The following is a 27,687-nucleotide window of genomic DNA, read 5'->3' as shown; positions in this document are numbered from 1 at the left end:
GAGAGCAGTCTGTTCTTTTCAGTTCACATGCGCACACTTGGCATTGCTAATTGTATTTGCTCTCCAAGCAAGCAGATGGCTGTTAACTTCTCCTGGTCACGTTTCAGCTTTACCACAAAGCACCAGCACTTCTCTCATCTACGGACGGACAGCTGTTCTTAATATTCAGTTATTCAGCTCTCGAATAGTGCATTTTTTAGGTCTTTAGCTATGCAGTTAAACTTTACTTGTAAACTGTTATACTGCACTAGACTCCAAAGCAAGGAGAATACTGCGGCTGGTCAATTTGCTTCCATAAGTTTCATGTATGCGCAAAGGGAAGTTAATCAGCAGCAGCTCTGCCCCGCAGAGTTTGTGGGGAGTAGTAGCTCATTAATAAATCTTCAGAGAGCACTCGCTGCACAAACTATCTCCTCCATTTTACACTACAAATGTAAATGTGCGCCTCGAGCTTCTCATGGATTTATAAAAGCTCGCGTTTGAAATTCTCTCATCTTTATATCCAAGCCTCCATAGAGCACTGATTGGTGTGAATCAATATGCTGTTTATGCTTGGATGTGGAAGATGAAGATTCACAGAATTTGCTACTGCTTCAGTTAGTTTGGGAAAGAAGGAATGTGTGTGTGTGTGTGTGTGTGTTTATTTTTTTAGTATTTTTTTTTTTTGTGAGGTAAAGACAGTTGGTGGCAGCAGCTTGAGATGAAAAATTTAGAGTGGGCGTCTTGGCAAGCGCTTGCCCTCCACCCTGGAACTTCATAAATACTCACAGCCAGGCCTCCAACGGCCCTGTTGGCCCCTGCTTGCTTTTTTTGTTTCACCCTCATAACAGTGTTTCTTTTTTTTTTTTTTAATGCAGTAACAAAAGGTGTTTGCACCAATGGAAAAAGGGTTTGGCCTTTCCTGATTCTAATATCTGTATGTCACATTTAAAGGGAGCATGTGTAATTTTGGGAGATTTAGGGGCATTACGGTAAATACAGCTCTGAACACCTGCTGTGCGTAGCTATAACAGACATGGCGTCATCTGGAGGAGTGCCACCTCCATGTAATATAATTTAATAACTAGACCTACGATTACATTTAAAAGATACTGTTGGTCGTTAGGATCACATTTAAGTTTTTAAAATTTGTAATCATTTAATTTTGAATGAAAAACGGTCAAAATCATACACAGATTGTCATTTTAAATGTCCCGTCATTAAACTCATTTTAATACTTGTCAAGGACACAAGTAAACGTATTGCGGTTTTAAACGAAAAGTATTTCAATTAAGGGGCAGGGGCATCAAACAGACATGGCCCTGTGTGAAAAAGTAATTGCCCCCTGAACTATTAACTAATAACACGACCAAAATCAAGTGTTTTCTATGACTGCAGCCTCTGTGGAGATATTCACGGCCAAGTAGAAGGTTACGCCACAGTCAGTCAGATTCAAGTCTGGACTTAAATTAGGTCACACCAAACGTCCTTTTTACACCATTCAGAAGAAGACTTTTAAGACTCATTCGGGAATCATTTTAAGAATCATTCGAGACAAACTACTGGAACAACGCAAGCTCTGTATAATTGTTTTCTCCTCTCCTTTAAGGAAGCTAAGCATTTTTTCCTATTCTGAAGATATTTGTTTACTGAAGCGGCTTGAACTGGCTGTTGGGGCTGCCTATCGTTCTGGTGAAGCGTGTACGTTGTCACGACGGAACATTTTCCTCTGACTTTCTTGGCCTATTTAAACGGTGTCCCGAACGAACAGCGCAAACCGTAACTGATAAACTTATTAAACTTTTCAAGGTCACGGGCTTGAAAAACGCAATCACAAAGCTGGGAGCCAATGTGGGAGGATATGGAGGAAACTTGTTTTTAAAGAAAGAAAGATGCATACCAAACACTATGTCCTGGTACTCAGGTGAGTAACTCATGAACTTCTGGATGAGTCGTCGCTGTCAAGCTGATCATGCTGTTACATGCTTTCATTTTCAATGCGTGAATTATGACTCTCACAATGGCTTTTGGAGATTTTCTCAGATAGAGATATTTTGGAATGTTGCCCTATTCGGACTGGCTTCAATTGCTTATGCCTCATCTGTTCTTTCATTTCTTGTATCGTGGCGTTTTGGATGTACAGTATATCTTTTGGCTGACTTCGTTTTATCCAACAAGTTCTACTAAAATAAATAAATACTTACTTTTCCTTTTGGATCGTTTATCTTTACGCTTTTTGTTCTTAAACAATGAAGTGTGGAATCAAGGCCAAAAAAAGGTAATTTAGAAACGGTAAGTACTTTTTAATGGCACTCTATTTCCAATATCAAAAGAACGTCCTCTGGCTCAATTTCTCGCTTGTTTTTGTCCTTCCCCTCTGTAAGGGCTTTTAGAGTTAAGCTGACTCAATGCTGCCCCCTGCAGGCGGATCATTCATTAAGAACGTTTATGAGTTTAACTTCATTTTACATAATTAAGCAGTTTGGACCAGAAGCCTTTGAATAGTGATGTCAGGATTTTGCCCTTGTACAAAACCACTACAGCTTTGTGTGGAGTTTACTTGCTCTCCTTTGGGCTTGAGTGAATTTTCTCTGGCGGAGTTCGTGCACTTTCCTCCCTAGAGTTCCAATATTCTTCATAGGGCTGCATGCACAGTATCTTAATTGAATACAATAAGTCCTTAGGTGGAGCTGAATGGATTTTGTCTATAGTGTTTATATGACGTCACACCTCCTTGAACATGCCTGTGGCAACCAAACTAAGGGTCAAGGCTTTTTTCCCCGGTACCTTGATTGTTTGTGGAGAAATTTCATGGCCAAAGTCAAATAAAAAAGTCAATTATTGAGTGCGTCGGCTGCAGTCGGGCAATTCTAGCCGGAGCCAATGTGGCTGATAAAATTTAAATCCCCTCGCCCCCCCCACCCAAAATTCACAATATGCTTACAGAAGTTGATTTGTTCTTATATTGTCTTTCATATGTGACGTTACATAAATTAAAATACAAATTTGAGCCTTTTCATTCTAAAACAGACCATTGTATAACAAGGCATTGTTTTAATCGGATTGTGCGTGTTTTTTAACTCCACCATGTAGCTATATTAAGACTTAAAAAAGATAGTTAGGCGTTCAGGCGGGGGGGATTTACAATAGTTAGGCATTCAAAATAAATGAATGAAATGGCAACCTGATTTTTTTTTTTTTTTAAACAACCATGTATGTTTGGGGTTTTTTTTAAACTCCATTAAAAAAGAACCATGTGACACCCATCTAAATTTAAGGTCTTTTCATTTTATATTAAGCAACTTTTTATAGTGATAATCCATACAATCTAAGATCGATTACCATTACTGAGGTCACAGGTGTGCTGAAACCAATCTGAGTCAATTTTGAGCAAGCCATAAGAGGCACGGTACACCTCGGCCTGGTCGCCGACCTATAAAGGCACAGACAGGCAACCATTCACACTCATTCATTCACATATAACTTAAAAGTCAAGTGAACCTCAATTGACAAGGCATGTTTTTAGAATGTGGAAGGAAATGAGATCGCAAATCCATACAGAAGACCTGTCCTGGGGTTTGAACCCATGACCTATCTACCGAGACAAAGAGCTACCTAGTTATCAGGCTGTCGTATATTCCTTTTTTAACTTTAGTTTGAAAACACATTGACGTGAACAATGTAGAATTCTCTTCTTTATTTTCCCAACATGTTTATACCTTCAGTAGGCAATACAGAAGCTAACCTGCCACCACACACCTCTGGACACAGCGCTACAGCGAATAGCACTTTATTTCAAGGACAAATGTTCACAATTTCCATGGAAGAAAACACTGAGATGGAGACCGGGGGACGTTAGAGCTCGAAGTGCGACTCAATGTGGTTTTCATTGAAATGTTAATGGTCAGAGCAGCTCTTGTTGTGACAGACCACCTGAAATGAAGTAACCACTTGGGTAATGCACACTCCAGTCATTAACAAAATGGATGTCCACAGCTCCATGAGAAGTACATACTCAGCCTCGGGATAAAGCAGCATCAGTTTTGGAAAAAAAAAAAACAAACCCTTAAGAACTGGAAATCAGTCTCATTTCATTGTAAATATTCGAACGGGCTGGACAGACAGGAAGCCCAAGCAGCTACAAGTTCCCGATAGTTGGATCTTAATTGATTAAAAATTGTCGTAGGTTGACATTTTGTCCCTCACATTCTCAATGCTTACATATAGGACAGCACTGTGGGAAAAAAAAAGTCTTGCGGCCAGCATTAGAATCGTTGTTTAAGCCAATGTTCTTAACCACTGACAGCGAGATGTAGTGGTCTAGGTGCATTTATAGCATCACATACGTCCCATTCTGGTACGCATGCCATCACAGTCTCCTTATTGGGAAAACATGACAACCCCCAAACTCCCACTATAATAATCATTCTCTATCTAGTTACTGGATGTACAAAAAGTCGTCGTACTTATAAGTGCGCTACGATGTAAAAAAAAAGGCGCTTTACTTTTAAGTGCGCAGTGACTATCCAAACATCCTAGGGACATACATAATGGGCGTCATATTTGTTAGCAAAAAGCTTTGCCAAAATTCCAGCGGGATGAAAATGAGCACTGATGCAAATAATAACATTCTAGCCACCTTTATTCAGTTGCCTCTTTGCACTCCTCAGCGCCGCTTCATCTTGCTGACAGTATGTACGTATCCTCTACTGTCAGCATGTGAAAGGCTGATAACAGGGCGAGTGGTGTATGTGCCCACATACTACATGGTCCAGTGTTGGTGAAGCGCAACTACACGCACGGTCGCTCTACACAAGGATTAAGACAAATGCTGGCCCTGCAGTGACAATAAAGCTCTGAATGATGTGCACTTCTCCATTGTACTGTGCAATTGTGGAGACATCTCCGAATGTCCACGTCACAAATTGTCTTTGTTGCATTGAGGCAGGAGATGGAAATTTGACATAATTTGAACAAATTTGACAAATTGTAAAAATCAAATCATCCAATGTGTGCCAATGTTATTCTGAGAATAGAAAAAAAACTTAAACAAATAAAGCTCTTCAAATTGCACTCTAATGTGGCACACTTTTTTTTTGTTTTTTATGCACCCGCTAACAGCCCCATCACCTTCTCCCCCTTACTGCCATTTGCACATCATTGGGATTATTTACATTCAGTAGTTCAACTCCAGGCTGAAAATCAAGAAAGAACACATTCTTATGCAGCAGAACTCGCTGGCTCTGTGTTCGGAAAGTTTGTTGTTCTGCACAATATGTTCGTCACAGCCGAATCAGTCTTCTCGGTGCCGGTCCAAAGCCGGCCAGGCTCCAGCTCTCAGTCCAAAGAGTCCGCAGAGTCAGCTTGGTTCCTAGTGCAGTTTGATCTTGTAGGTGGAGATCTCCATCGGATCCAGGTTGACTACAGAGTGGTTGGCCAGTGGTGGACTAGAGTGCATTAGGGTCAAAGACATTGGCTGCAGTAGCTGCAGCTCCAAGTTCTTGAAAAGCCCGGAAACATTCAGCTGCACATAAAACAAAGCAGCCAGGTGTCACAACACACACACGGAACAGTGCGACTTGGATCACAGCTTGTCAAAGTAACACGTTTGGACTATTGGTCCCTCGGTCTCGGACCGACTCAGTCACTTGATTTTGAGGATCTATTGATGCAGTCCAAAATCAATACCCCTGTGTTTTATTGACTCATACACTGCCATTCCATCCGTTCGTTTTCTATAGCCGCGTTCCCTAACTAGGGTCACCGCCAGTAAAAACAGATCGGTGATTTCTATAGCCATCAGTGGTAGTGAATAAATTAAGGATGGAAAAAAATCAGCCCTATTATATGGGATGTGAAGCAGTGGTTTAAACCAAGTAGCGTAGGCTAAAACATTCAAATCCTTTTATCAGTTTTTTTCAGGTGGATTAAATTTGTTGTGTTTAACAAAAGCTCCATGGATTCCACCATACAAAAATTGCTCAATCTGCACAGATTGCCAGTCTTTGCATTCCGTATTAAAATATTTCCATATTGTAGACAGTATCATTGTCACAAGATGCTAACTTTGTTTTAGTCTCCTACACCAACAACCAGAATGGTCCCTTACTGGTGTTTTGTTGTTGTTTTGTAGCCTTTAAAGATTAAAAAGATTTTTCTCCAGATTCAAATCAAATGAAATGTGATCGGGCACCATTTTTGATCGGGATTTATTTGCTACTTAAAGACAGCATTTATTTGCATTTAGCTTTTATGGCTGCACATTGTGTCTGATGTAGCAGGCTGCAAAAAAAAAAAAATCAGGTTTTGAAGTAACACAAGCCATTAAAAAAAAAAAAAAAATACTTGAGAGCTCATTACTAAAAAAAAAAAAAAAACCTGGAGCTGGACCACGTATGAGTCAAGGTACCACTGTACTTTTTTTGTGTGGTTCCTCACCTTTCCTTGGGTGGTGGTGCAGTTGAAGCCCAAGTTTGGAACATCCAAAGCACAGTCTAGGCCAAAACGGTGAAGAAGTAAAGCGGTGTACGGTGATGGGCTGTTAGGGTCCTGTGCGTGTACACAAAAAGGATTCCACTTTACTAACAAGTTAAAGTATGTTGTACTTACCCTTGTGCACACACTTTGGACACTATACACATGGCATTTCCCCCCCTAATTTTGTAAATGCTTTTAAAGGCATAATAATTAAAAATTGTTTTCTTTCCCTTCAACCACTCAAATTGTTCAGCGGCTTTTGTACTATCAATACACATGCAGGTTAAATTGATTAACATCCACAAATAATTGAAAAATGGTATGTTCTATCTTTGTAGGCTGTGAATTGACAATGACAATTGAAGACAAAGCCATTTACTGTTTTCTACCGCCACCTACTGTCTTGGGGTGAAACACAAGTCAAAAAAGAATTTTCTGTTTGCCGACATAGCTTGACTGCCGCTGAACGGAATGTTGCAATAATTGCAGGAAAATCAATGTAACAAATCTTATTAAAATGCATCTCTAAAATTGTAATTATAATGTTTTTTTTATATGAGCCAAAATTTGGACAATCATCATTTTTGTGCACAATAGTTCGCGCATCCAGCTGCAATCACATATATATTATATACTGTAAGTACACTGCATTTGGGAGGGACAGAATGCCTTAAGATGCGGTATCTGGTTACATGTATCATTGCCAATGACAGATAATATCCATATTGCATCACAAGAGTTTAAAAAAAAAATGCAGTGCATATCCAGTCATAAAGATTGAGCAGTGAAAATAAAAATGTGTCAGAGTCAAGAAGGCCTCTTTACTTGGCTTTGGATGCTGCGAAGGTTTACAAGGTGGAGGTCACAGGGCAGCATGGACTTGAGGGGTGCAAATGTTTGCAGAACAGGCAAGCCGCGCCTTTTAGGCAGAACCGGTAGTGCCAGAACGTTGTGATTCAGGATGGCACTGGTCACGTGACTGAGCACGGAGGGGAAGCTCATGGAGATATCCGTCATCTGGAGAAGGGCACAGAAAATAATTGAGAACTGTGAATAGTGTCGAAGAGTAGCTTCAAACTTGACTGTTTATTTGGGGACAACTATCAATCCACAGCGGGTTTGGCGAGGTTTACTTCTAAATGCCAAGTACATCAAAGTATTATTCTGCTCGGAGCAGCATTTTTCATGCTTTACTTGAACTGAGTATCTTGGCAGGCAGACACTATCCAAAAGAGTCATGAGCAGCTATGGAGAGTTACAAGGTAAAACTGCAATCTACATCCTTCATTTATTACTTGTTTATCGACCGTATCATTTGTTACCTTTGGCTAAGGGGAGCTACACAGAGGCAAACGGGAGCTACAGAGCAGACTAAAAGGGTTTGAGCATCGGTGTTGTTGCCGTGATGACGTTACCTCTTCAACTCTGTCACTCAACATTTTGAAGAGGAGAGAGTGAAACAAGGAAGAGAGTTTGGCAAAGAAGCCATCAGGCTGAAGGCAACATAAGGGGAGGAAATAGAAAACAGAAACATGATGATGATGTATTTATGAAAACAACGCATTGGCAAACTCTGTTTTGGCACACATCTCTCAATCACTTAAGTCACCGTGCATCGGAGTCTATCTTAACGCAACTCAAAGGTTTTCTCTACAATATTATGCTCCATGGCGCCTCACTGGCATTATGTTAGTGAAATATGAATCAAGCAGCAAAAAACAAGTGTTATGAGCACTCCCTCTCAGGGGACGGCCATTTTGCCATGGTCAGCTGAAAATTACATCACATTTGCCCAGGGCTCAAGAAAACACCGGTTTTCTGACTTTGGTCATGCGACATAAGCAAGCTGAGCCGTGATTGGTTGTTACCTAAACAATGAGCTACTGCGATGTCATCTTTTGTCGACAGCAAGTGAAACATAGGGTTAGACCGTCCTCTGAGATCGGACTGGATGAGTGGATTTTGCTGCTTAATTCAAATTCCACAAATACGATGTTTATTCCAAAAACTTTTTTAATGCTGCATACAACAAATTGTTGTAAAAACATCTTGGGGTTTTGACTTCCCTTTTAAAAAGAACTTTGTAGGAAACGTTTTGCGAAGTCACTTTTTTTTGCTACCAGTGCCAAGAAAAAACAAAACAAAAACAAAAAATCAATACCCTTAACCCTTTCATTAACATATTACCATAGGACTAGATAGATAATTGAGGAAAGATTGTACAACACAAGGTACCTTGTTGACAGTGGGCGAATGTGTAGCTAAGTGTGTAATAAACCGTTAGGATGCCATTTCATCAGTCCTATACCCACAGCCATTTTTTGAAAAGCTGTGAGACGCATTGTCCCAGCGGGAGTGAAAGGGGTAAAGTGGCACCATGGATTATTTAATGTTGCCATTTACTGGTGTTACGTGAATGCAGCGCGCACACAATGGTGTCAAAAAGAGCTTAGGAAGCATTCGCCAAGCGAGTGAAAGAGTGAGCGAGTACAAATCGCCATTGATTTCACTGCATAATAGCGTAGAATCTACAAAACTCGGGCAAATGTGTCAACACTAGTTAGTTACCCTGGGCATAAAGAAAATGAAAACACAACTCTTACAAGTCAAGTAGAATGCAGGACAGCAATCCAGGCACACGAGGATTAACAAAAGGCAACAACACAATGCATACAGCGGAGAGAAAGAAGCCACAGACTGTATCGCAATGTCTTTGCTGGCGTTTCCTTTTGGCTTGAGTGGGTGAAGTCAAATGTGTACAATAACTAGTCATCCTAACTCCCAAACCGATCATCGCTCCTCAAGCACGTCATGAAACTTGTGTCCTGCGTGGATCGGAATCCCCCTCCCTTCTTCTTCTTTTATTTAACATTGGCAAACACACCATCTATTTCCTTTTATCCGTTTCTATTCACAATTGGCATACAAACTAAACGGCATGCAAATTAAACATCCTAAAAAGGTGTGTCTCTGCACTCACACCAACACACCAGCACCATCTCATGGCAAGTAAGTGAACTGCATTCATACAGTCAACTGCAGCAATTAATATGATTAATTTAAAGGGTTTAGGAGTGTTTTTTTATTATTCTTTACATTAGATATTTTGATTATTAGGTACTAATGTAATTCTAACGTGTTTGTTACCCTTTTTGATGTATTTTTATAATTGAATAATATTCATTTAAAGGTTTAGAAGCATTTTGGGGGATTTGGAACGGATTAGGGGCTATTGAAGTACATGTAAAAAGCGGCTGTACTTATGAAAGATTAACGTTATGAGATTACTTCTGGAACAAATTAATTTCGTAAGAAGAAGTAGTACCATTGTACTAGACCAACACATTTTGTACGTATAAAAGTATATTTGGTTGTATACAACACATTTATTTACGCATTATTGAAATTTGTAATGTTTTTTTTAAAAATGAATAACGGTATAAATATTACATACTGTCATTTTAAAGTCATGTTTGGATAGGTTTGGTGTGGAAGAAGCCTTGACCTCAATTTCAAAGACAAAAATGTTAATGATTGGGACTGGGCTATATGGCTCAAAAATCTATCTCAACATAAATATTTTACATTAGTGTGTTTAAAAAAAATGTTTTAACACTAATCAAAATAAAATAACCTATCCTTTTCTCTCTTTTAAAAATCATAAAACACTTTGGCATTAGAATTGAGGTGTGGATATTTTACTGTATATCCAAGACATAGCAGTGTTATTAAATTTCCCCTAAGGTATTGTTAATAAGTATAATGAACAATGTTTTAAAATAACGACTCACAACTTGATATAAGTGATAAATGATAAAAGGACATTCCAGCTCCTCCACCCGTTAAAAAAAAGGACCTTTTTTGAATTGTGCCAATAGTTTTGTTGGTTCAGTGTACATATAACAGTTAAAGGAGGTGAAATGTCCCTCTGATATGCTGTTCAGCTATCTGACCTTGTTGCTCGGCAATCTCCTCTCCAGAAGCAATCGAAAGCGGTTGACCGTCCTCTTATTGTCCTTGAGGCCTTGACCCAGCCCACGATCATCATCCTGCATCAGTCGGCGGTCCAAAATTACTTCGAGCTGGCCTAGAGGAGATCATTAAAATGCTGCAGATTCAAACCTTTAAAGCTCAAATGACATTGAGTGAACACAAAAAAAAAAGACAGCATTCAACAAAATGGAAAGAAAATGAGCTACAAACCACTTTCCAGGCTGCTGACACCCAGAGCCTGTGCTGTGTGTAGAGTGAGCCTGTGATGACTGTCCTGGATATAAGCCTGGCTGGGCATGGGATAGAAGTTAGCTTGGAGGGGGAGTTTCTGGTGGCGGCGACGAAGCTGCATCTAGAGAAAAAGACGTGGTTGCCATATTCTCAGTATTTTAAAACTGTTGCGGAATCTGCATCCGCAAAGCAAAGGCACACTGACCTGGAAGCCATTGAGATCTGTGTAGAAGGCGTCTCCACTTTGGATGTCAGTAACCAGTCGGAGGGCTAGCTCCTTGTTAGTCTGATCTCTGATGTCCACTGTGATGCTGATGTCCACAGACAGGCCATCCACACCTGGAAACACAAGGAAGTAAACGCAAAGACTGTACAAGCGTGTTCTAATGGGATATGAATTGCCTGTAAAATGGGGTCATGCTGGGCACTTGTGGGATCCATAAAATAAACGGAGGACAGCTGCTGCATTTGCTTTTTGAACAGATCCCGCAACAGTTTTGTTACCTGGCACATTGTGGATGCGAATTGCCTGCTGAAAGTGCTTGTAGTATGCCACCACTTCAGAGAAGAGCGGTCCCTCAACGACACGCACCACAGTTGGCTCTTTGTGGTCGTAGGGCTGAAAGCAGGAAGGACAAGCACAGTCAGCATCAAGGGGCAATAGAAGCAGTGTTGGGTTGATACCGTGAGCCAGTGAGTTAATACCGTGGGTTTTCCAGCGGGCAGGAAAAGATAAGCGCCACTTTTATCCTTAGAGGAACGAGTTCCATACATCACGAAGTGCATCTGAACCTTTGTTTCTCGAGGATCGTCTTTGTGTTTGATACTCTGCGGGGTGAGACACATTTAGCAAAGCGAGCATTTTTCAGACCAAAGGTGAGCAGTTCTGAGTCAAACCTCCAGCAGCCCCGTGGTGCCGGAGAAGCCAAGTGTGAGGAACTGGCTGCTGATGTAAAAGGTCTGACGGTCAGCCTGCTGAGACCGAACAGGAAGTGGGTCCGAAGCGCGGGCAGTTAGGGTGCCTCCTGACAGCCGGAGAAGGGCGTCCGAGCGCAGAGTCATGGGCGAGTCCGGAGAGTCGTACAGATGGAAGACGGCGAGACCCAGCGATGGCAGACGCACCATGAATGTAGCCTGCAGAGAGAATTAGGAGAGTGGAAATTATACACGAGACCATTCATTCATCCGCTGCTGCAGTCTGAAAACAGAGAGCAATTAGCGTTGACCGCAGGGCATTGATGAAACATTAAAAATGCTTCTGTATTATCAAAAGCATGCTGTATATATGCTGGTGAATTCTTCCCAGTATTATGTGCAAGAATTACAATTTGTAAATGAATAATTCACATGGTTATTGCAAATGAACCTCAGGGGTCTGAGGGAAGCTGTAAAGGATATGCAAAAGGATTCATGTGCATGAATGTTCTGTGAACTTAAAATTGCATTTCATCAAAGTATGGAAAAGAGGATGAACAACCTTGTCAACCTGAGCAAAAGTGAAACAGTCAAAGGTGAACATAAGTAGATGTTTGTGGTATTTACTCCCTCCAACAAAACACACAACTAAAGTACATCCTGAAATGAAGTGGTGGTCCATGTCGCATTCCACAGATGCTGCTAAAAATGTTGTGAAAAACAAATGTATACTTTAATCCAAAAAATATTGAATAAACCAAGATAACCAGCCAACACATTTTCTATAATTCCACCCCGCAAAAAAAATGAAAAAAGGTAATACAATACATTTTTAAAATGTCCACCTTTATGTTTTTAGCACCAGAATTCTGTGCAATCCTAACTGAAAATGCAGGTTAGTGTAGGAAATAATAACATTCCTGTTTAGCCTGAATGAACAAATCTACAATTCCTTTGTCTTTCTGGCAAAATGGTTTTGGGAAGGAAGCGGGATGTTAAGGCAGATGTGATTTTGCGCAGCTAACGACAAACCATGTTTGATTAAACCATGATTAAAATGTATCACTCTCACCTCAAACACTTCTGCACTCATTTGACTTGACGAGCTCCATTGAGCACTCAGCTGCACGGGGAGCGTCTGTCCATCTTCAGTGAGCACCCTCACCTTCATGGTGTTGACCAAGATGGTCACAGCACACAGGCGCTCCTGCTCAAATGGATTGAACAGGACCAGGTATCTGACAGCAACAAAGGAAAGAGCAATCATTCTCTTAGGCTGAAGGACCCGAGAAAAGTTGCCATCATGGTACACATGATGTGAGCCCTACCTTGGCCCTGCTGGATCCAGCTCAATTAAAGTGCGCTGAGGTAGGGAGTCCTGAGTAGCACGTCTGTCATCCTACAAAATCAAATAAATAAACGTACGCACGCACAAACGCCCATGTTTATCTATCAACCTACTTTCTTATCCTGTCCAGGATTACATGAAAGCTGGAGGTCTACTTGTACAATCAATTAGGGCAGAAAACCCATCACACACTTGTTCCCACACAAGGGCAATTTAGCACCTTCAATGAACCTTATATAAATGCTTTAGGATGAAAACATAACCAGTCAATGGCCACACGTGCAAGGAGAAGCAAACGCCACATAGCAAAACCTCCATATTTGAACCTTTTTTCCAGAGAGCCAAACACTTAAGGGCTCTACTTTTATGCGCAGTGCAAGTCTAGCGCAAAGGGTAGAAACGTGTGCAGAAGTGCACTTCTGCGCTTTCAGGGCCAAAGATTCAGGAGATATTCACAAAAATGAATACAGGGTACTTTTTTATCTGCACAATCAACAACTTCATTGTGAGTGTTTACACGAGTTCTCCTGCAGTGATGCATAAACAAGCTAAAACACTAATCAGACACAAATTTGGTGTGCTATTTGCCAGTGACTAAATTTAATGTTATTTTGACAAAATGAAATTGTGTCCTCCAAAACATGTAATTCTGGATAGGTGGATGAACAGATGATCGGAATTACTGTAATACTTTTTTTTTTTTCAAAACAACATTTTGCCACTTTGCTAAGTGAAAAACAAGAGTGTATTAGGAAATAAATGCGGAGGCATTAATTTCAGTTGTTATGGCACTAGCTTTGAACATCATCAAGGTTATCATCCTCATGGTTTGAAAATCTTAAAAGTTTAAAAATATCGGGTCCTGTGCAGGGGAGCATCTAGTAAAATAACACCTTTGGGCCGATCTGCCAAATCCCCAAACAATGTAAGCTAGAATGGCCCCGCCAGGGCAAACATGTTGCATAATTTTTATGCAAAGCGCACAGGTGCCTGTCTAAAAAAAAAAATTGGACCCCCAAGGTAAATCATTTTGGCAATACTTTATCATTCTTCTTACCGTCTCTAAGAAAGGCTCAGTCTGGTAGAAGCGATAGAACTCTTTGTTCTTCATTACCAGGAAATGTGCAGCGTTGATAATAACTCTCTTCAGGCCAATGAGCGAGCGCAGTAATCTATGGAGTGCAGAAGACAATGGCTCACCAAGCAAATACAGCAGATGGCATGTTATTTTGCTCTGAGAACTCAAACCACAAGGAGCCATCACAACGATGGAGTATTGAACGATCATATCAGACAATAACTTATTTAGTCTTTATTGATCCAGAAAAGGCAATTGAGAAACGATTCTCATTTGCAATGCCGACATGGCAAAATCGATCTCTATTCTTTATTCTATCGGAGTTACCTAATCTTGTCTAATTTAGTTTTATGACATTTATCTATCAAGGCCACAGTCATATCCTACCTGGAACCATAGTCAACAACAACATTCTCTTTGGCAGTGCCAGTGATGGCATCATGATGCTGGAAGAGGCCCACAGAGCGTCTGGCGTCAACGAGCAGGCTATAATCAGAGACTGGATAGCGTCCTTCCATGCCCATGTGTCGGGCGTTGGCAACTGCTAAACTGTAAAGTATCTCAGCTCCCCTGAAACATGCATAACACTGCCATTATGATAAACCGTGTGAAAGAGATTTGTTCCGCTTTTCAAACAAAACATGACAATCACACTTTTTTCAATTTGGATTTGATATTTTTGATGAAGAAAAACAAAGATTCCTGTTGGACATACAAAGCACAGGTTGTGAAAGTGATGTGTGAATGAAGCTGGCCAACCTGAGGTGTGACTCAATGACACGATCCAAGCTCTTATAAAAGGGCCGAGATGTAAAGTAGCCAGTCCAGTAGTGGTCTTCTCGGTCAGCATAAGCAAAGAAATCCCCACTGAGCACCGGAAAGTCTGGAGGTCGGGATCCTTGGACCAATCCATAGGATTTATACACAGCATTGAAGTAATCTGTGAGTGTTCCAAACTGAGCCTAAAGGAATAGGCAGAGAGGTGTGGAAAAAGTCACACTAAAGTAAATACGTTACAAAAAAAAAAAAAACACACCACAGAATGATAGTGTGCATCACTGTGCCTTAGATCTGAATGAAAACAGTGAGCCATGGAACATCTTTTGTTCCCTCAGCAAGCGTGGACACACTTGTATGATTCATTACGATCTAAGCGTTTGTATTGTACACCTAAAAACAGAATATTGACTGTGAGGGTAGCCAAATTACTTTCTCACCTTGACATGCATCTCAGGTTTAGAATTCATGTAATCGAAGAGCTTCTGATAGTTGGTATACTGCTGGTCCCACTCCAAGGCCTTGTCATAGCGGAAGTCATCCCCCAGAGGGATGAGAAGCACCTTGCTGCGATAAAGTTTGGACTTCTTGCGATACTGATCCAGGAGAAGTTGTGCCCTGAATTACAAGAAAACAAACACCCTGCACACTCTTTGACACCAGCTTTCGAGGAAGTTACCACAACCTTGGAAAGAGTTGGTTCTCAATGGGTAGGAGCAAATTGCTATTAGCCAGTGAAATGTACACTCAGAAGTTTTTTTATGGCTGTTAAAAGCTGCTACCTAATCAGCCTGCAGCACAGTCTGTACTCAACTGCCATTTTCCTGCCCATATGTCCCATTTTGGCCTGCAGTTTTTGGTTCAAGTTTGGATAATGTGCACCCATCTCTGCGAACTGAAATAGTCGTTACAGTATGCTGCTTGAATAGTTTTTTTTTTTTTTCCCTTGAAAAAAAAACATTTTTATGTAAACAGCATTTTAAATTGATTTGGACTACCTAGTCCAGTTTAAATGAAGTTGTGAGAGCACTAGAGTGTGTACACTGTGAAACAGGCTGTATCCAACAAGACAAATCACAAATAAGACAAATGTGCAGAAATAACTTTTTGATTCATCACGTTGCTCGAGAAATTAAGATTTTGCACAAGTATGAATCACCTCTCTGCTAAATTTGCCTCCTCCACAGCCTTGGGTGGCACTTTCCATGGACAGTTGATTCGACCGCCAGGTAGTCTCTTGAAATCAAACTGGCAGCAGATCTTTGGGTCAGGCCCACATGTATGAGGCACATCATAGCTGTAGAAGGGCATCATGTGACAAAATATGTCTGAACTGGATCCAGTGTCTGTAAAGGTGGTACAAGTAAACGTTAAAATATCTACGAACAAAAACATCCATCTTGGAGTAAAAGGCAACAGAATGCAGAAAAATGCTGAGGGAGCGTCAAATCTTTCGTTCAAATCGCTAGTTCAAGTTTCAAGGAAGAAACTGACACCTGCCAATAATGATAGCAATCCGACATTTCACATAATTAAAACAACATCAAATAAAAATAACATTGTAACATTTTAATATATAAAGTGACAGACTTCACTTAAACAAATTAGAATAAATACTAGGAATGTTTTTTTTTCTTTCTTGTTATTTACAACCCCAGTCTTGTGATTGTTCAATCTCCAGCTTGCTATTGGCATTACATCTATTGCGTTGCAGATTGTCTTTTTTTTATCTCGCTTGATTGCTTCCATTTTGTTTATGTGACTGCATGGTTGTTGTTTTTTTGCTTGCCATTATTTAAAATCTGTTTGTATTTTTGAGTGTGCAATTTTTTTTGGTCTCATTCTGTGTTTGTAGTATTCTGCCAGTTGATTCTGCTTGTTGCATTGTTTTCCCAGCCACCCGAATTTAAAATGAACTTCACAGGTCCGTAGCTGTTACTGAAACTTACAAAAATTTGAGGCAATTGGCCCAGATGGTCACAAATGGCCCACAAAAACAAAGTGTGATACGCTCTTGAAAGCTCCGTATTAAATGCCGTTAGCGACCACCATCTTTGTTCTGGAACGGAAGACTCTAAGATGGATTACTCCTTCCTATGAACTGCTGGTGATGTCATCCTAATTTGCAGTGCTTCATAATAACAGGATGTAATTCGCAGACGAACGACATAACCACAGCGGCAATCCACATGAGAGGTTTCGTGTAGTGAAGCTTCGTTTTGGATATGAGAGTTGTATTGAAGGCTTTGCACACAGGGTTTAGATTCGTACTCACGAAAATAATTAAATCCAAACAATTTTGATTCGTAGTCGCAAGGAAAATATGTCACTCCTGCATCTTTGTTGGTATCCCAACAACAAGTGATGCAAATACACCAAAATATATTAATTGTTGAAATTTGTCCACCTGCAGTGAAAGACAGAGGCTAATTTGCTCAGCTTTACTTTGGCTTTCAGCACCCATCGCTTCTCCTTTCAGGCAGGGAAAAGTAAAATTACCCAGGCAGGAGAGACACATTTACCGGGCAGTAACTATGCGAAAACATCTGGGGGTTTTTTTTCCTTTATTTTTTAGCTTGATGGCCCAGAAGTTATTTGAGACTTGAGCAGAATCTCTTCCCTATAAAGCCACTGTAAGAGAAGCCAAACGTTCTGAGGAAGCGAGAGAATGCTTCAATATCAAATGTGGGATATTAAGTAATGTATGAAACGAACAAGCCTGGAACGCTTTTATTTTGAAGTGCCTCCCCATCTTTACCTTCCAGCGTGATCAGCATTTGATCAAATAATGTAAATAACGCTGTGTTCTTTTTTCCTTGATTGACAAGGTTTTTTTTTCCATGCAGCGCAATGCCATGCAGTCCACTACCAATAGCTAAGCGGGGCCCCCGGTGGATCACGATCGACACAATGGACACCCCTGCTGTAGAGGATGTGCTGGGCATCCGGAGTTCACTGAACCACTGTTATAGATGTAACTGTCATTTTAAAGAGTTCCTTGCCCTAAAAAAAGCTTAACTTAAATAGCACAAATCAAACCTTATTCATGATAGAGCAGTGTACGTTGTCCTATCAATGCTACACTTACCCCAGGACTGCCGCCACATAAACTCCAGGTTGCGTGTGGCAGCAAAATGCTTTTTGATTGAGTAGTGGATCCTCTGGATGAGCATGCTGGTCAGGTTGGCCTTTTTTAGCACATAGGCCATAGTGGAGCTGTGGCCAAAAGGGTCTATTGCCCATCCGCTGCGGGGTGTTACTCCTGTAATAGAACATTCACGTTGACAAGGAGAAAAACTTGACTGAACTCTAGGATTTAATACATATCTGGTCTGTTAATTTATATGCAACAACAGCAATACATGTGAACATTTGTGACCTTGAACAAACCCTGATGAGAACTTAACATCCATTACCTTCGCCAATACAGCACTTGCGAACTTTTGCCCCCTAAGATGGTATCACACTGAGCTGTGAACGTTGCGACATTTGTCATGGTTCGTGAAAAACAGTTTTACGGCCAGAAACTTTTTTTTTTGTCACCAAACAATTTTGAACAAGCTACATGCTACAGCACTCTTCCTTTCAACAGCACTCATTTAATGTTTGGAAACTGAGGACATCAATTATGGACACTGGTAGGTGGAATTCTTTTGCATTTTTGATGTATAATTTTGCTCAGCTGCCCAGGGTCTTCATTGTCTTATAATGCATAATAATGCACAACACATTTTCTATAGGAGACAGGTCTGACGTGCTGGCAGGCTACTTTTCAAGACTACGTGCCTAAAAAGTAACTGCTTGGCCTATGTTGCTTCAAAACCAGTAAAGTAATGGCGCCGTCACACATGTGCAAGTTATCCATGCAAAGGACACTAACACACACCATGATCACTTGTGAAGTTGATGCTGATAGATATAATGAAATATCCAGTTGTACATTGATAAAATGTTGATTTTTTTTTTTTTTTGCTCACACGGTTGTTCATAAGTGGTGAACCCCACTCCACCCTTGCTGGTGAGGAACTGAACCTTTTAGGGATGCTCTTTACATACCCAAGCGACCAACGGTTTTGTATAAAGTGTTTTTCTGTTTTGTTTTGTTTTTTTAGCATTGCTCAACTCCCTCTCTACTTTCTCAGTCTTTTGTTGCCTGCCTGTTCTAGATTTTAATGGGGAATGTGTTGCAGGCGTAAAATTCAAAATGAGAGAAATTTACCCAAATAAAATAAAACGTTCGACCGTCTTAATATAAAAACTTGTTTTTGTAGGGTATTCAATTAAATATAGGTTATTTTGCCGATCATTATGTATCGTGTTTATCCACATTTTATACAAATGACCCTTGCATTAATTTGGTGTGTTTGTGGAATTAAATCTGTTTTTTCTTGTCTTACATGATCTAACTGCCTTTTACAACCAATTCATGTAAAAACTAAATAAATTCCATTCACCCCCACTGGCTTAATGATCTGAATGTTGCTTTACAAGTTTTCATAATGGAACAGTAACTCGGTTAGTCATCGTGATTTCAGTCTTACTAGTGAGTAGGGATGGGCGAGTACCGATTCGATACCTGGCCTTATTCCAAGGTATTAGTATTCACGATAGAGGAGTCAATACGAGTATCAACTGCTCTCTTGGAGATGTTTTACAAACTGAAAAGTACAAATTTAGAGGTAAAGGGAAAAAGTACTTTCATGAAATTAAGGACATTTTTACGTTGGTAAAGATCTTTAAAATGATCTGTCAATTGTTAAGAAAATATACATACTGGTATTGGTTTAAAAAAAACTGAAAAAAGTGGTATTTCTTACATTATTTGGTACATTATTTGTACCATTTCAGAATACAAGGGATGACAATAGAACATTTAATTGTAACATGGATGATGCACCTATGTTTCTTTCAAGCCATTGATGTCCCTCAATAAGTTGGTCTATCATGGCAAAGTAATGAACGTTGGCTTCGTCTGTCATCACCCAGCCTCCAGTCACAATCTCAAGCTGTCCTGTGAGGATCAGTCTGTTGGACAGAGAGGATTACAAAATAGAAGGTGAGAATAATCCTGCCCCGACATGCAAGAATCACATTAGCCAGATAGCAAGCACCTTTCACAATGTCCACAATGAGCCCGTGTGCATGAGTCTTTGTGTAAAATACCATCACAGACAGTTCGTCACTTTCTTTAGTGGAGCGATTGAAAAATGAGAACGTTGTACATAAACTCACTTGCGTGCAGCCTCTTGCTTTTGTGCATCCGCATTTTCCCACCACTTGGAGAAGTAGGAAATCTCGGACCAGATGAACTTCCTTCGAGGATCTTCGGCCAGCTTGACCACCATGTTGTTTAAAATATGCTGCGTCTGGTCTGTGAAGTACTTGTCAAAAGTTTTAACCCAACCTAACAAAAAGATAGTTGGAAATATTCAAACAGATGGCCTTTCTGCTAACGCCACAAAAAACAGCGGAACATCGAGGGGAAAAGTGCTGCAACTGATCAAAAGTAAGACTCATGATTAATTTAAGTCTAGTTGGATTTTTTTTCGCACAGTTATTTGCCAAGCTTTAAGAGTTTGTGAGTTCAAGGAATTGCAAAGAAGTACAATCTATTAATATCCTGTAGGACGTTTTCGACATTGTTTCAGTTCAAACGTTTTTTTCTAAAATGCTGTAGCCAAATGCATCTGAAACACAACGAACAAGTTGAAATCCTATCATATTTGTAGCTTACACTATGACATCATTTAAGAATTTAATCGTACACCTGTCTTACTAAGTCATTTCAGAAAGTCAAAATGACTGAAAAAGACCAAACAATAGCACTAGTCTTTTACATAGCAGAATACCAATTTACTGTATATGTTTGTGCTTCGGGGGTCGCGGCTGACCTTCTCTAAGTCAGCTTGTTTCATTCTCTTCACTTGGCCTTTATTATTTGCTCGATTGTGGAATGTAGTCTGCTTGGGTAAGTGAATAACAATTTCATTGTCAATTACTTTCTTAGTTTTTTTTCTTCAGCAGTGGTGGCTTTGTTATACCTGCTGGTGTTTGTTGGTGGCCACTTTTGCGACGCGTCGTTGTGCCGACTACCGCTTTGTGATGTGCCGTTGTGTCATAAAGGCTAAAATGTCACATGCAAGTTGTATCAAGCTTCTTATCTGATCCATCCATTTTCTATAGCCGCCTATCCTCACAAGGGTCGCAGGCTCGAGTGTGCCTAAACCAGCTGACTTCGGGCAGTAACCCTTAACTAGTTGCCAGCCAATTGCAGGGCACACAGAGACAAACAACCATTCACACACCCAATCATACCTAAGGACAAGTTCATGTGTCCAATAAACCTATCATGCATGTTTTTGAGTGTGGGAGGAAGGCGGAGTGCACGGAGAGAACTCACGTCCCCCATTGGGAGAACATCCAAACTCAACACACGAAGGTCCGAGCCAGCTGGAATTGAACTCTGGTCCCTTAACTGTGAGGCAGACATGCTAACCACTTTTTCACAGAGCCGCCAACTTCATGGACACAATTATTATTTTTTCATCCTTTAGTTGGCACAATTGGTTTAAAGAAAGGTGAGTATCTAAGTCACTAGGAATCTCTGCTTCCACGTCGCTCATCTGAGTGACACAGGCTTTTATATGCTCCCTGGGTCACCTAAATGTCACCAATGACGTTTGTATGCATTCTTGACCTGCGTTTGCGCTAAGGGATTAAATCAGTGCTTTAATCACTGCCTTTGACGGTCAACTGGGAGCTCATGTAACCACAGTTACATGCATAACCATTGTTTTAGTGCATGTGTGCTTGAGGTGATCACCTGGATCATTGTGAGAGTGTGGGACCACAAATACTTGCAGAGCTTCTTTGTCCCACTCATCAGCTTCGTACGTTATGTCAAAGCCCTGTTTCCACACACCACCATCTGGGTTGTCAAACTTTAGGAGTGAGTAAACATCCAACATCTAAAAATGAAGAATACATAACAAATAAAGACACATAAGGTAATTTTACATTTGATATTGAGTAAACAAAGTGACTGGTAGGAACTTGTCAAAATTGCAGGACGCTAACCTGTACATCTGCTTGACTGTGACTGCCAGCAGCTAACTGACAATCCTGCGGCTTGACAGCAAGGAAAGAGGGTCGGCCATCAAAGGGAAGGACCCAAGAGCCATTGGCATTCCTGAAGGGCAGGTGGCCACTAGGAGACACTGCTCCTGTGTCTGTGAGTTCCATCACAGAGTCTTTTATGTGACTGATGATTAGATGGTTTTCTTCCAAGAGCTGCTCCAACTGCTCTATCCGGTTTTGCAAGACGGAAATTTGGCTCTACAACATGCAAAGGAAAAAGCAACATAAGGGGGTACTGCAACTTATTGGAACAACCAAATTCATTAATGTCCAGTGATATCACGACAGTCAAATAAGTCAAAGTAATACATTTTGAGTTTCATCTAGGGCTGGGCAATAATTGTCTAAAAATTTTTTTTTTTTCCTCGCTGTTGTTCCTCACATTAATTTTGTTCATTCTAAATTTGTCTTGGTTGTGTCTTTTTTACCTTTTCACGCCATTAGTTACCTTGTAAAACGTTTATTTTTGATTTGATTAAAAGAATTATTTGATAATCAAAACTTTACTACTTAGTGCTCTCATTAGCCTGCGCCCTAGGCCCTAATGCCAATCGCTTCATCCATTACTTGATATCCAACCTTTTATATTGAAGCATTGTCTGGCTTTCTTCCAACTCCGAGATGGATATTATAAAGTTATTAGCAGCGACGAATGAGAGCGGTAAATGAAGTCCTAGCTAGCAAGGCAACATAAGTCTGTCTTAAATTGATGCTAAGTTAATTAACGCAATTCCTCGTGTCAAGACAACAATATTAATTTGCTGTACAACTGTCGGGGGAATTTCCAATTTCATCAGCATGAAACATATTGTTGCTTTTGGTCTGTTGGCCCTGCGTTGACGAAGGTTAGTTTTGAGGTAGTTGACAGATTAAGCCTTTGGATGGTGCAGATTAAGCCTTTAGATGGTGCAGTAGATCTCAAATGGTCTACTGTACCTTCAGGAGAAAAACATTTTTCCTTATCAACAGGTTGTGGACCAAACATTTAAAGCATTCATTTCACGGAAAGATTGCACAGTAGACTTGTTTTGTTGTGTTTGTCTTTGCCCAAAATAATCTTGTTTTGTCACCAGAAAAATGGCTACAATTAAAGCATCTGCCTCACGAGTCTGAAAAAAATATTGCAGTTTCTGTATTTGTCACTATTTATTTTTTAATGATAAAAAAAAGTATGGGATGTTTTTTTTTTTTTTTAACCTGTACTGATTTATTTGTGCCCTTGGTGTGCTCCAGTCCAGTACAGTATTTGCTTACGTGTGGCTACATCACAAAATTAGAGTGGCTTGACAGGCAGCAAATTCTCCGCAAGTCTCATTTAACTTCTGACCCTACAAGATAATAAAAAACAGATCTCGTCCCATCGGTACTGCCCGGCAAATGTTTCTATCCTTCATGGGTTCATTTAATTCTTCCCTGCACGCAACGAGAAGCGATGAGTATTGCAAGCTTACTTAAGTTAGCTGAGGGAGTCACTTGTTTCTCACTGCAGTTGGACAAATCTGAACATGTGAGTGACACAGCCCAGATAGATGTGTATTTTTATTTATATGGTGTTTACTAAACTGTGATATCACTAAATATTGTTTGGTGATATCACTGTGAAAGAGGAGCTATGAATTTAATGTATTTTGGTGTATTTGCATCACTGGTTCCTTTTTTTTTCTTTAACCCGCCAAAATTGAGTAAGTTATATTAGTGGTTGCAATATTGAAAAGATGATCACAGATGCTACATGTAAGTTCATTCTATTATTTTAATAACTTTTACTGTGACATTTGTTAATATCTGTTGTTGGTTTTTGCTCATGTCTTGTAAACGCAGTTTGAACCCTAGACCTAATTTGTCCTTTTGACTGCGCAATTCCTAGGGACTCCAAACATTCTTGTTGGGATCCATAGCATTGACTACTTTCATTGTGCCCCGCACCTCCTCAAATATGTATGTATGAATAGGTCTGATGCCACTGAACATTTTGGGGGGTTTAAAGAAGGAAATATTCATAAATTACACCCCCCCAAAGGCAGGGGCAAAATCTGTCCAAAAAAATGGCATTTTCCCTTTAACCGACGTGCCAAAAAAATGGGTGTCCATAAGATATATACTTTTTTAGTTATTAACTTATTCAAAGCTTTGAAATGTCATATGAAAGGGGGGGGGGGGGGGGGGTATATGGATAGATCTGATGCACTGAACATTTTGAGGGAATGCTAGATGATATCACAACTCAAATACAGTCCCGTTAATTTTTTTTCAGTTGCCATTTTTGCATCTGTAATGACTTATGGGAGGGTGAATAAATAAATAAAACCTACATATGATTATGGTGATCTGATGTTGAGTGTTTCGTGTTTGAAAGATAAAAAAATATTCATAAATGACGTAGTTTATCACACCTCAAAAACCATTGACCATCTTGGTTGAAAAATGTTCGAGGGGGATTTTCTCAGTGTAACTCCACTGCCCAAAGAAATCCATGCATAGATTTTGTTTTTTGTTATGAGTTAATGATGTATTCAAAGCTCTATTATGTCATTTGAAATATTTAAAAAATATATGTTGTTTTTGATACAAGGCCTTTAATTTTTTCAAAGTCACTATGTTTGCACATATTTTGTACTAGGGGGCGGGGGACAAAGAAAGAAAAAAAAACTGTATGGATAGATCTGATGCCACTTAACATTTTGTCATTGAAAGAAAAAAATATTCGTGAGTGACAGTTTATCACGCCTCAAAAACCATTGACCATCTTGGTTGAAAAATGTTCGAGGGGGATTTTCTCAGTGTAACTCCACTGCTTAAAACATATCCACGCATAGATTGTTTTTTGTTATGAGTTAATGATGTATTCAAAGCTCTATTATGTCATTTGAAGTATTAAAAAATATATATTATACACGGCCTTTAATTTTTTCAGTCACTATGTTTGCACATATTTTGTAGGAGGGGGAGGGGGAGAAAGAAAGAAAAGAAGCAAACACATGACAACAAATAATGTCCCAATAACATTGAATCGTTTGCCACTTTGAAATGTTCCATTGTATTTTCTGCCCAATATTATTGTGTAAAAAAAAAAATGCGGCAATCAAGACCGACTATTTCATTGTACATATCATGCAAATATATCAAGACAGACAAAACAGTCATAGTCATTTATGCTTACCCGTGGAAGGTTTCCACCATTTTGTCGCCTTGCAGGGTCATGCTGGACACGGTCCAACATGAGATAAAGTGAGAATACAGCCACACAGAAGATGGCCCCTCCACACACTGTAACCTGTTTCCTCAGCTTCATGGTCCCCAAGTGCAGTCTTTTCCACAGATCCGATAAATGTAGCTACTTTTTCAACTACAGAAGAAATTAGGCTCAAGATGGAAAACCCTTCATTTGGAAAAAAAATGGGGGTATAATAAATGACTTCAATCCCATTGGTTTTAGTTTCTCACAAGTGTGTCCTCCAGCCTCCATTCATGATTCACCGGTAAGTCGACTAAAGTGGACAGTGGCTGCAGTGGATGAAATTTCAAGTCACTAAATCAGCAATAGCTGGCAAGACGTCCATCAGCTTTGGCCAGGCCACAGCCACAGGCAGAATCCTTCAAAGTGGCTCTTGTGCTCAATCATCCAAATCTTTGAGATAGCAGGAAAAGAGAAAACAGGCACAACACAGATGGGAGGGGTCTAACATAAAGGTTAGCGTCCCTGCTGCTGCGCTTCCTGGTCCAGTCCGCACTTCCACAGCAGCAGCTTATCCTTCTCTGTCCTCCTTTGCTCCTTTTCAGTGCCTTATCAAGTCTGCACAAGTTGCACAGCTGGTTCTGTAAAGCAGCTCCAGGCAATCTGGAGACAAAAATCATTCACACAGCATTGCCATCAAATTTAAAACAGCAGCATGGATGTATACATGTGCTTGACCACAGTGGCCAAGAAGAAATAATATAATACTCCTTTTGCTGTTGAAGCAAACAAGACTGAAGCAGCACACGTTTTGTTGTAAAGCTTATTAAAACTAACATGCTCACATGATGTACACATGATAATGACAGCGGTGAGAAAATGAGATACAAGATGACGAAAAGAAAGGGAAAACGGCGAGGAAGCAGATGGTGGGGGGTGTACTTCCTCTAAGCTCTAAACGGATGTTGCTGGTTCACCAGTATGCAATCCACCACAAGACTAATCGGCTCACTTTGGGGCTGCGACCAATACAACACGATCAGATGTTGCGTTGTCACCATTATTAGTTCACTCTATCGCCAATAGCAAATCATCTAAGGTAGCCTCAAAAGGCACCCTGTAGTTGCGAATGAGTTGAGTATAAGTAGCATTTTCTCAGTTGGAGCAAAGTGCCCAATCGCTTGTGTAAATATTGAACTGCCAGAAAATGCCTGCTTATTGACAAACGACTGGACTCTTGTTAATATTTAACTCGATATTGTTACACACCGCAAACGTTCGAATCCCAACTGTACCAATAATATACGCAGATACTGAATGAAAGTGCTCAAGCACCAACATGCCATTATCACAAAATTCGGCTGTAAATCGCAGTGCACGCTAGTAAAAGTGGCAGGAATACAATATCCCCGACATAGGTCGAAATTTTAACTGAGATGCACAGTGCTAAAAGCGAGCAGAACATTTAAATCGCAAAAATATCAAACCGCGTTTGCCACGGCAAGTGTCGCCTTGTTTTTGTTTTTCTTGTTTTGTTTTTTTTTAACCTTAGTGAACGTCAGCCCGAACTGAGCTACTAGTTTTCGTCCGACAGCGTCCATGAATTATTGTATAACCTTTCTTTTAAAAAATTAAGAATTCTGACGTTACCTGTCAATTGGACAATCCGACCGCGGGCGAGGAGCCCCCCTGTGTGTGTGTATGCGTGTGCCTCAGGCAACAGTCAAGGCCGGCAGGCAGCCAAGTAGCATAAGCAGCTAGCTAGCTAGCTAGCTAGCTTAGTCGAGCTGCTGCAAAAGCTTGTGGGAGGAGAGTGTAGTGATTGGTCGGCTGCTTCTAGTTGACAACCCTTTCCTTCCTGCAAACACGGAAAGCCACGTTGGCCTACAAATCAATAAAACCAAGCAATTCGTTTGGGTTGGAAAAAGGCTAAATAAATACAAAAACGTCTTGTCATCTGATTTTTGTTTTAAAACAAACACTAAAATTGAAATACAGTTGGTGCGTGGCATTTTTTAATCAAATGTCACTGTAAAGAATTGAGGAAAGTAAAATAATGTTTAAAACCCTAAAGAACTTATTATGACGCCAGGGGTTCTCAAACTTTTGAGTCAGGGACCCCTATTGGAAAGCACATTTTCCAAGGACAACCATTGCAAATGTTTGCGGAAACAAAACAAACAAACAAAAGTTGTCATCACTGAAGTCTAACACAAGTGCCCTTTTTATTCGGCAATATAATCAATTTGAAACCAAGTATATTTTGTTACTTTTCAGCTATACTGAAGTTTAGGAAATGAAAAATGTAAATTGCACGCCTCTTAATAACAAACCGGCTCAATTTCCCCCAAACAGATTGCTGCCAATTCTTTGACCAAAAACAGCATTATAAAATAAAAAAAAGACGCTTTAGCTTTGCTGGCTTCATCGTATCCTTAAGCAAGCAATAATTGAATTTGAATACTTTCACAATTTAAAATGAAGTCAAACGAAATGAACACAAATACATGTTGTTGTTGTTTTTGTTTTTTTAATTTAAAAACCCAATGTCCTTCCTAGATGCTTAAATGGCTTCTT

The 27,687-nt window shown here is 40.1% G+C and overlaps 1 protein-coding gene across 1 annotated transcript; it reads right to left on the bottom strand.

Moving 5' to 3' along the window:
• Positions 1-3,661: 3,661 nt before the first annotated feature.
• On the bottom strand, positions 3,662-26,922 carry man2a2 (mannosidase, alpha, class 2A, member 2). The gene is made up of 23 exons (XM_088417078.1): positions 26,761-26,922; positions 25,096-25,773; positions 21,876-22,133; positions 21,622-21,766; positions 20,031-20,202; positions 19,696-19,823; positions 17,887-18,060; positions 15,958-16,144; positions 15,239-15,416; positions 14,781-14,983; positions 14,409-14,591; positions 14,001-14,115; positions 12,924-12,994; positions 12,668-12,833; positions 11,578-11,814; positions 11,386-11,508; positions 11,185-11,299; positions 10,886-11,019; positions 10,660-10,801; positions 10,410-10,543; positions 7,282-7,473; positions 6,418-6,528; positions 3,662-5,503 (listed from the first exon to the last, which is right to left on the bottom strand). Exons 2-23 carry the CDS (start codon positions 25,225-25,227, stop codon positions 5,351-5,353), a joined length of 3,453 nt encoding a protein of 1,150 aa, XP_088273204.1. The 5' UTR covers positions 25,228-25,773; positions 26,761-26,922; the 3' UTR covers positions 3,662-5,350.
• Between the last annotated feature and the right edge of the window lie 765 nt (positions 26,923-27,687).

The sequence above is a fragment of the Hippichthys cyanospilos genome, chromosome 6 (assembly GCF_059441005.1).
Source record: "Hippichthys cyanospilos isolate Australia breed blue-spotted pipefish chromosome 6, RoL_Hcya_1.0, whole genome shotgun sequence".
Taxonomy (NCBI): Eukaryota; Metazoa; Chordata; class Actinopteri; order Syngnathiformes; family Syngnathidae; genus Hippichthys; species Hippichthys cyanospilos.
The sequence above is the reverse complement of the archived record's forward strand: the minus strand, read 5'-3'. Positions and strand labels throughout refer to the sequence as shown.

What these genes read in the sequence shown, in the direction of transcription:
- man2a2 (XM_088417078.1), bottom strand. Translation starts at nt 25,227, where the DNA reads ATGAAGCTGAGGAAACAGGTTACAGTGTGTGGAGGGGCCATCTTCTGT. An exon ending in ACACTCTCACAATGATCCAG is followed by an intron (nt 20,203 to 21,621) that starts GTGATCACCTCA and finishes TCTTTTTGTTAG; the next exon opens with GTTGGGTTAAAACTTTTGAC. An exon ending in CTGGATCCAGCAGGGCCAAG is followed by an intron (nt 12,834 to 12,923) that starts GTAGGGCTCACA and finishes TGTTGCTGTCAG; the next exon opens with ATACCTGGTCCTGTTCAATC.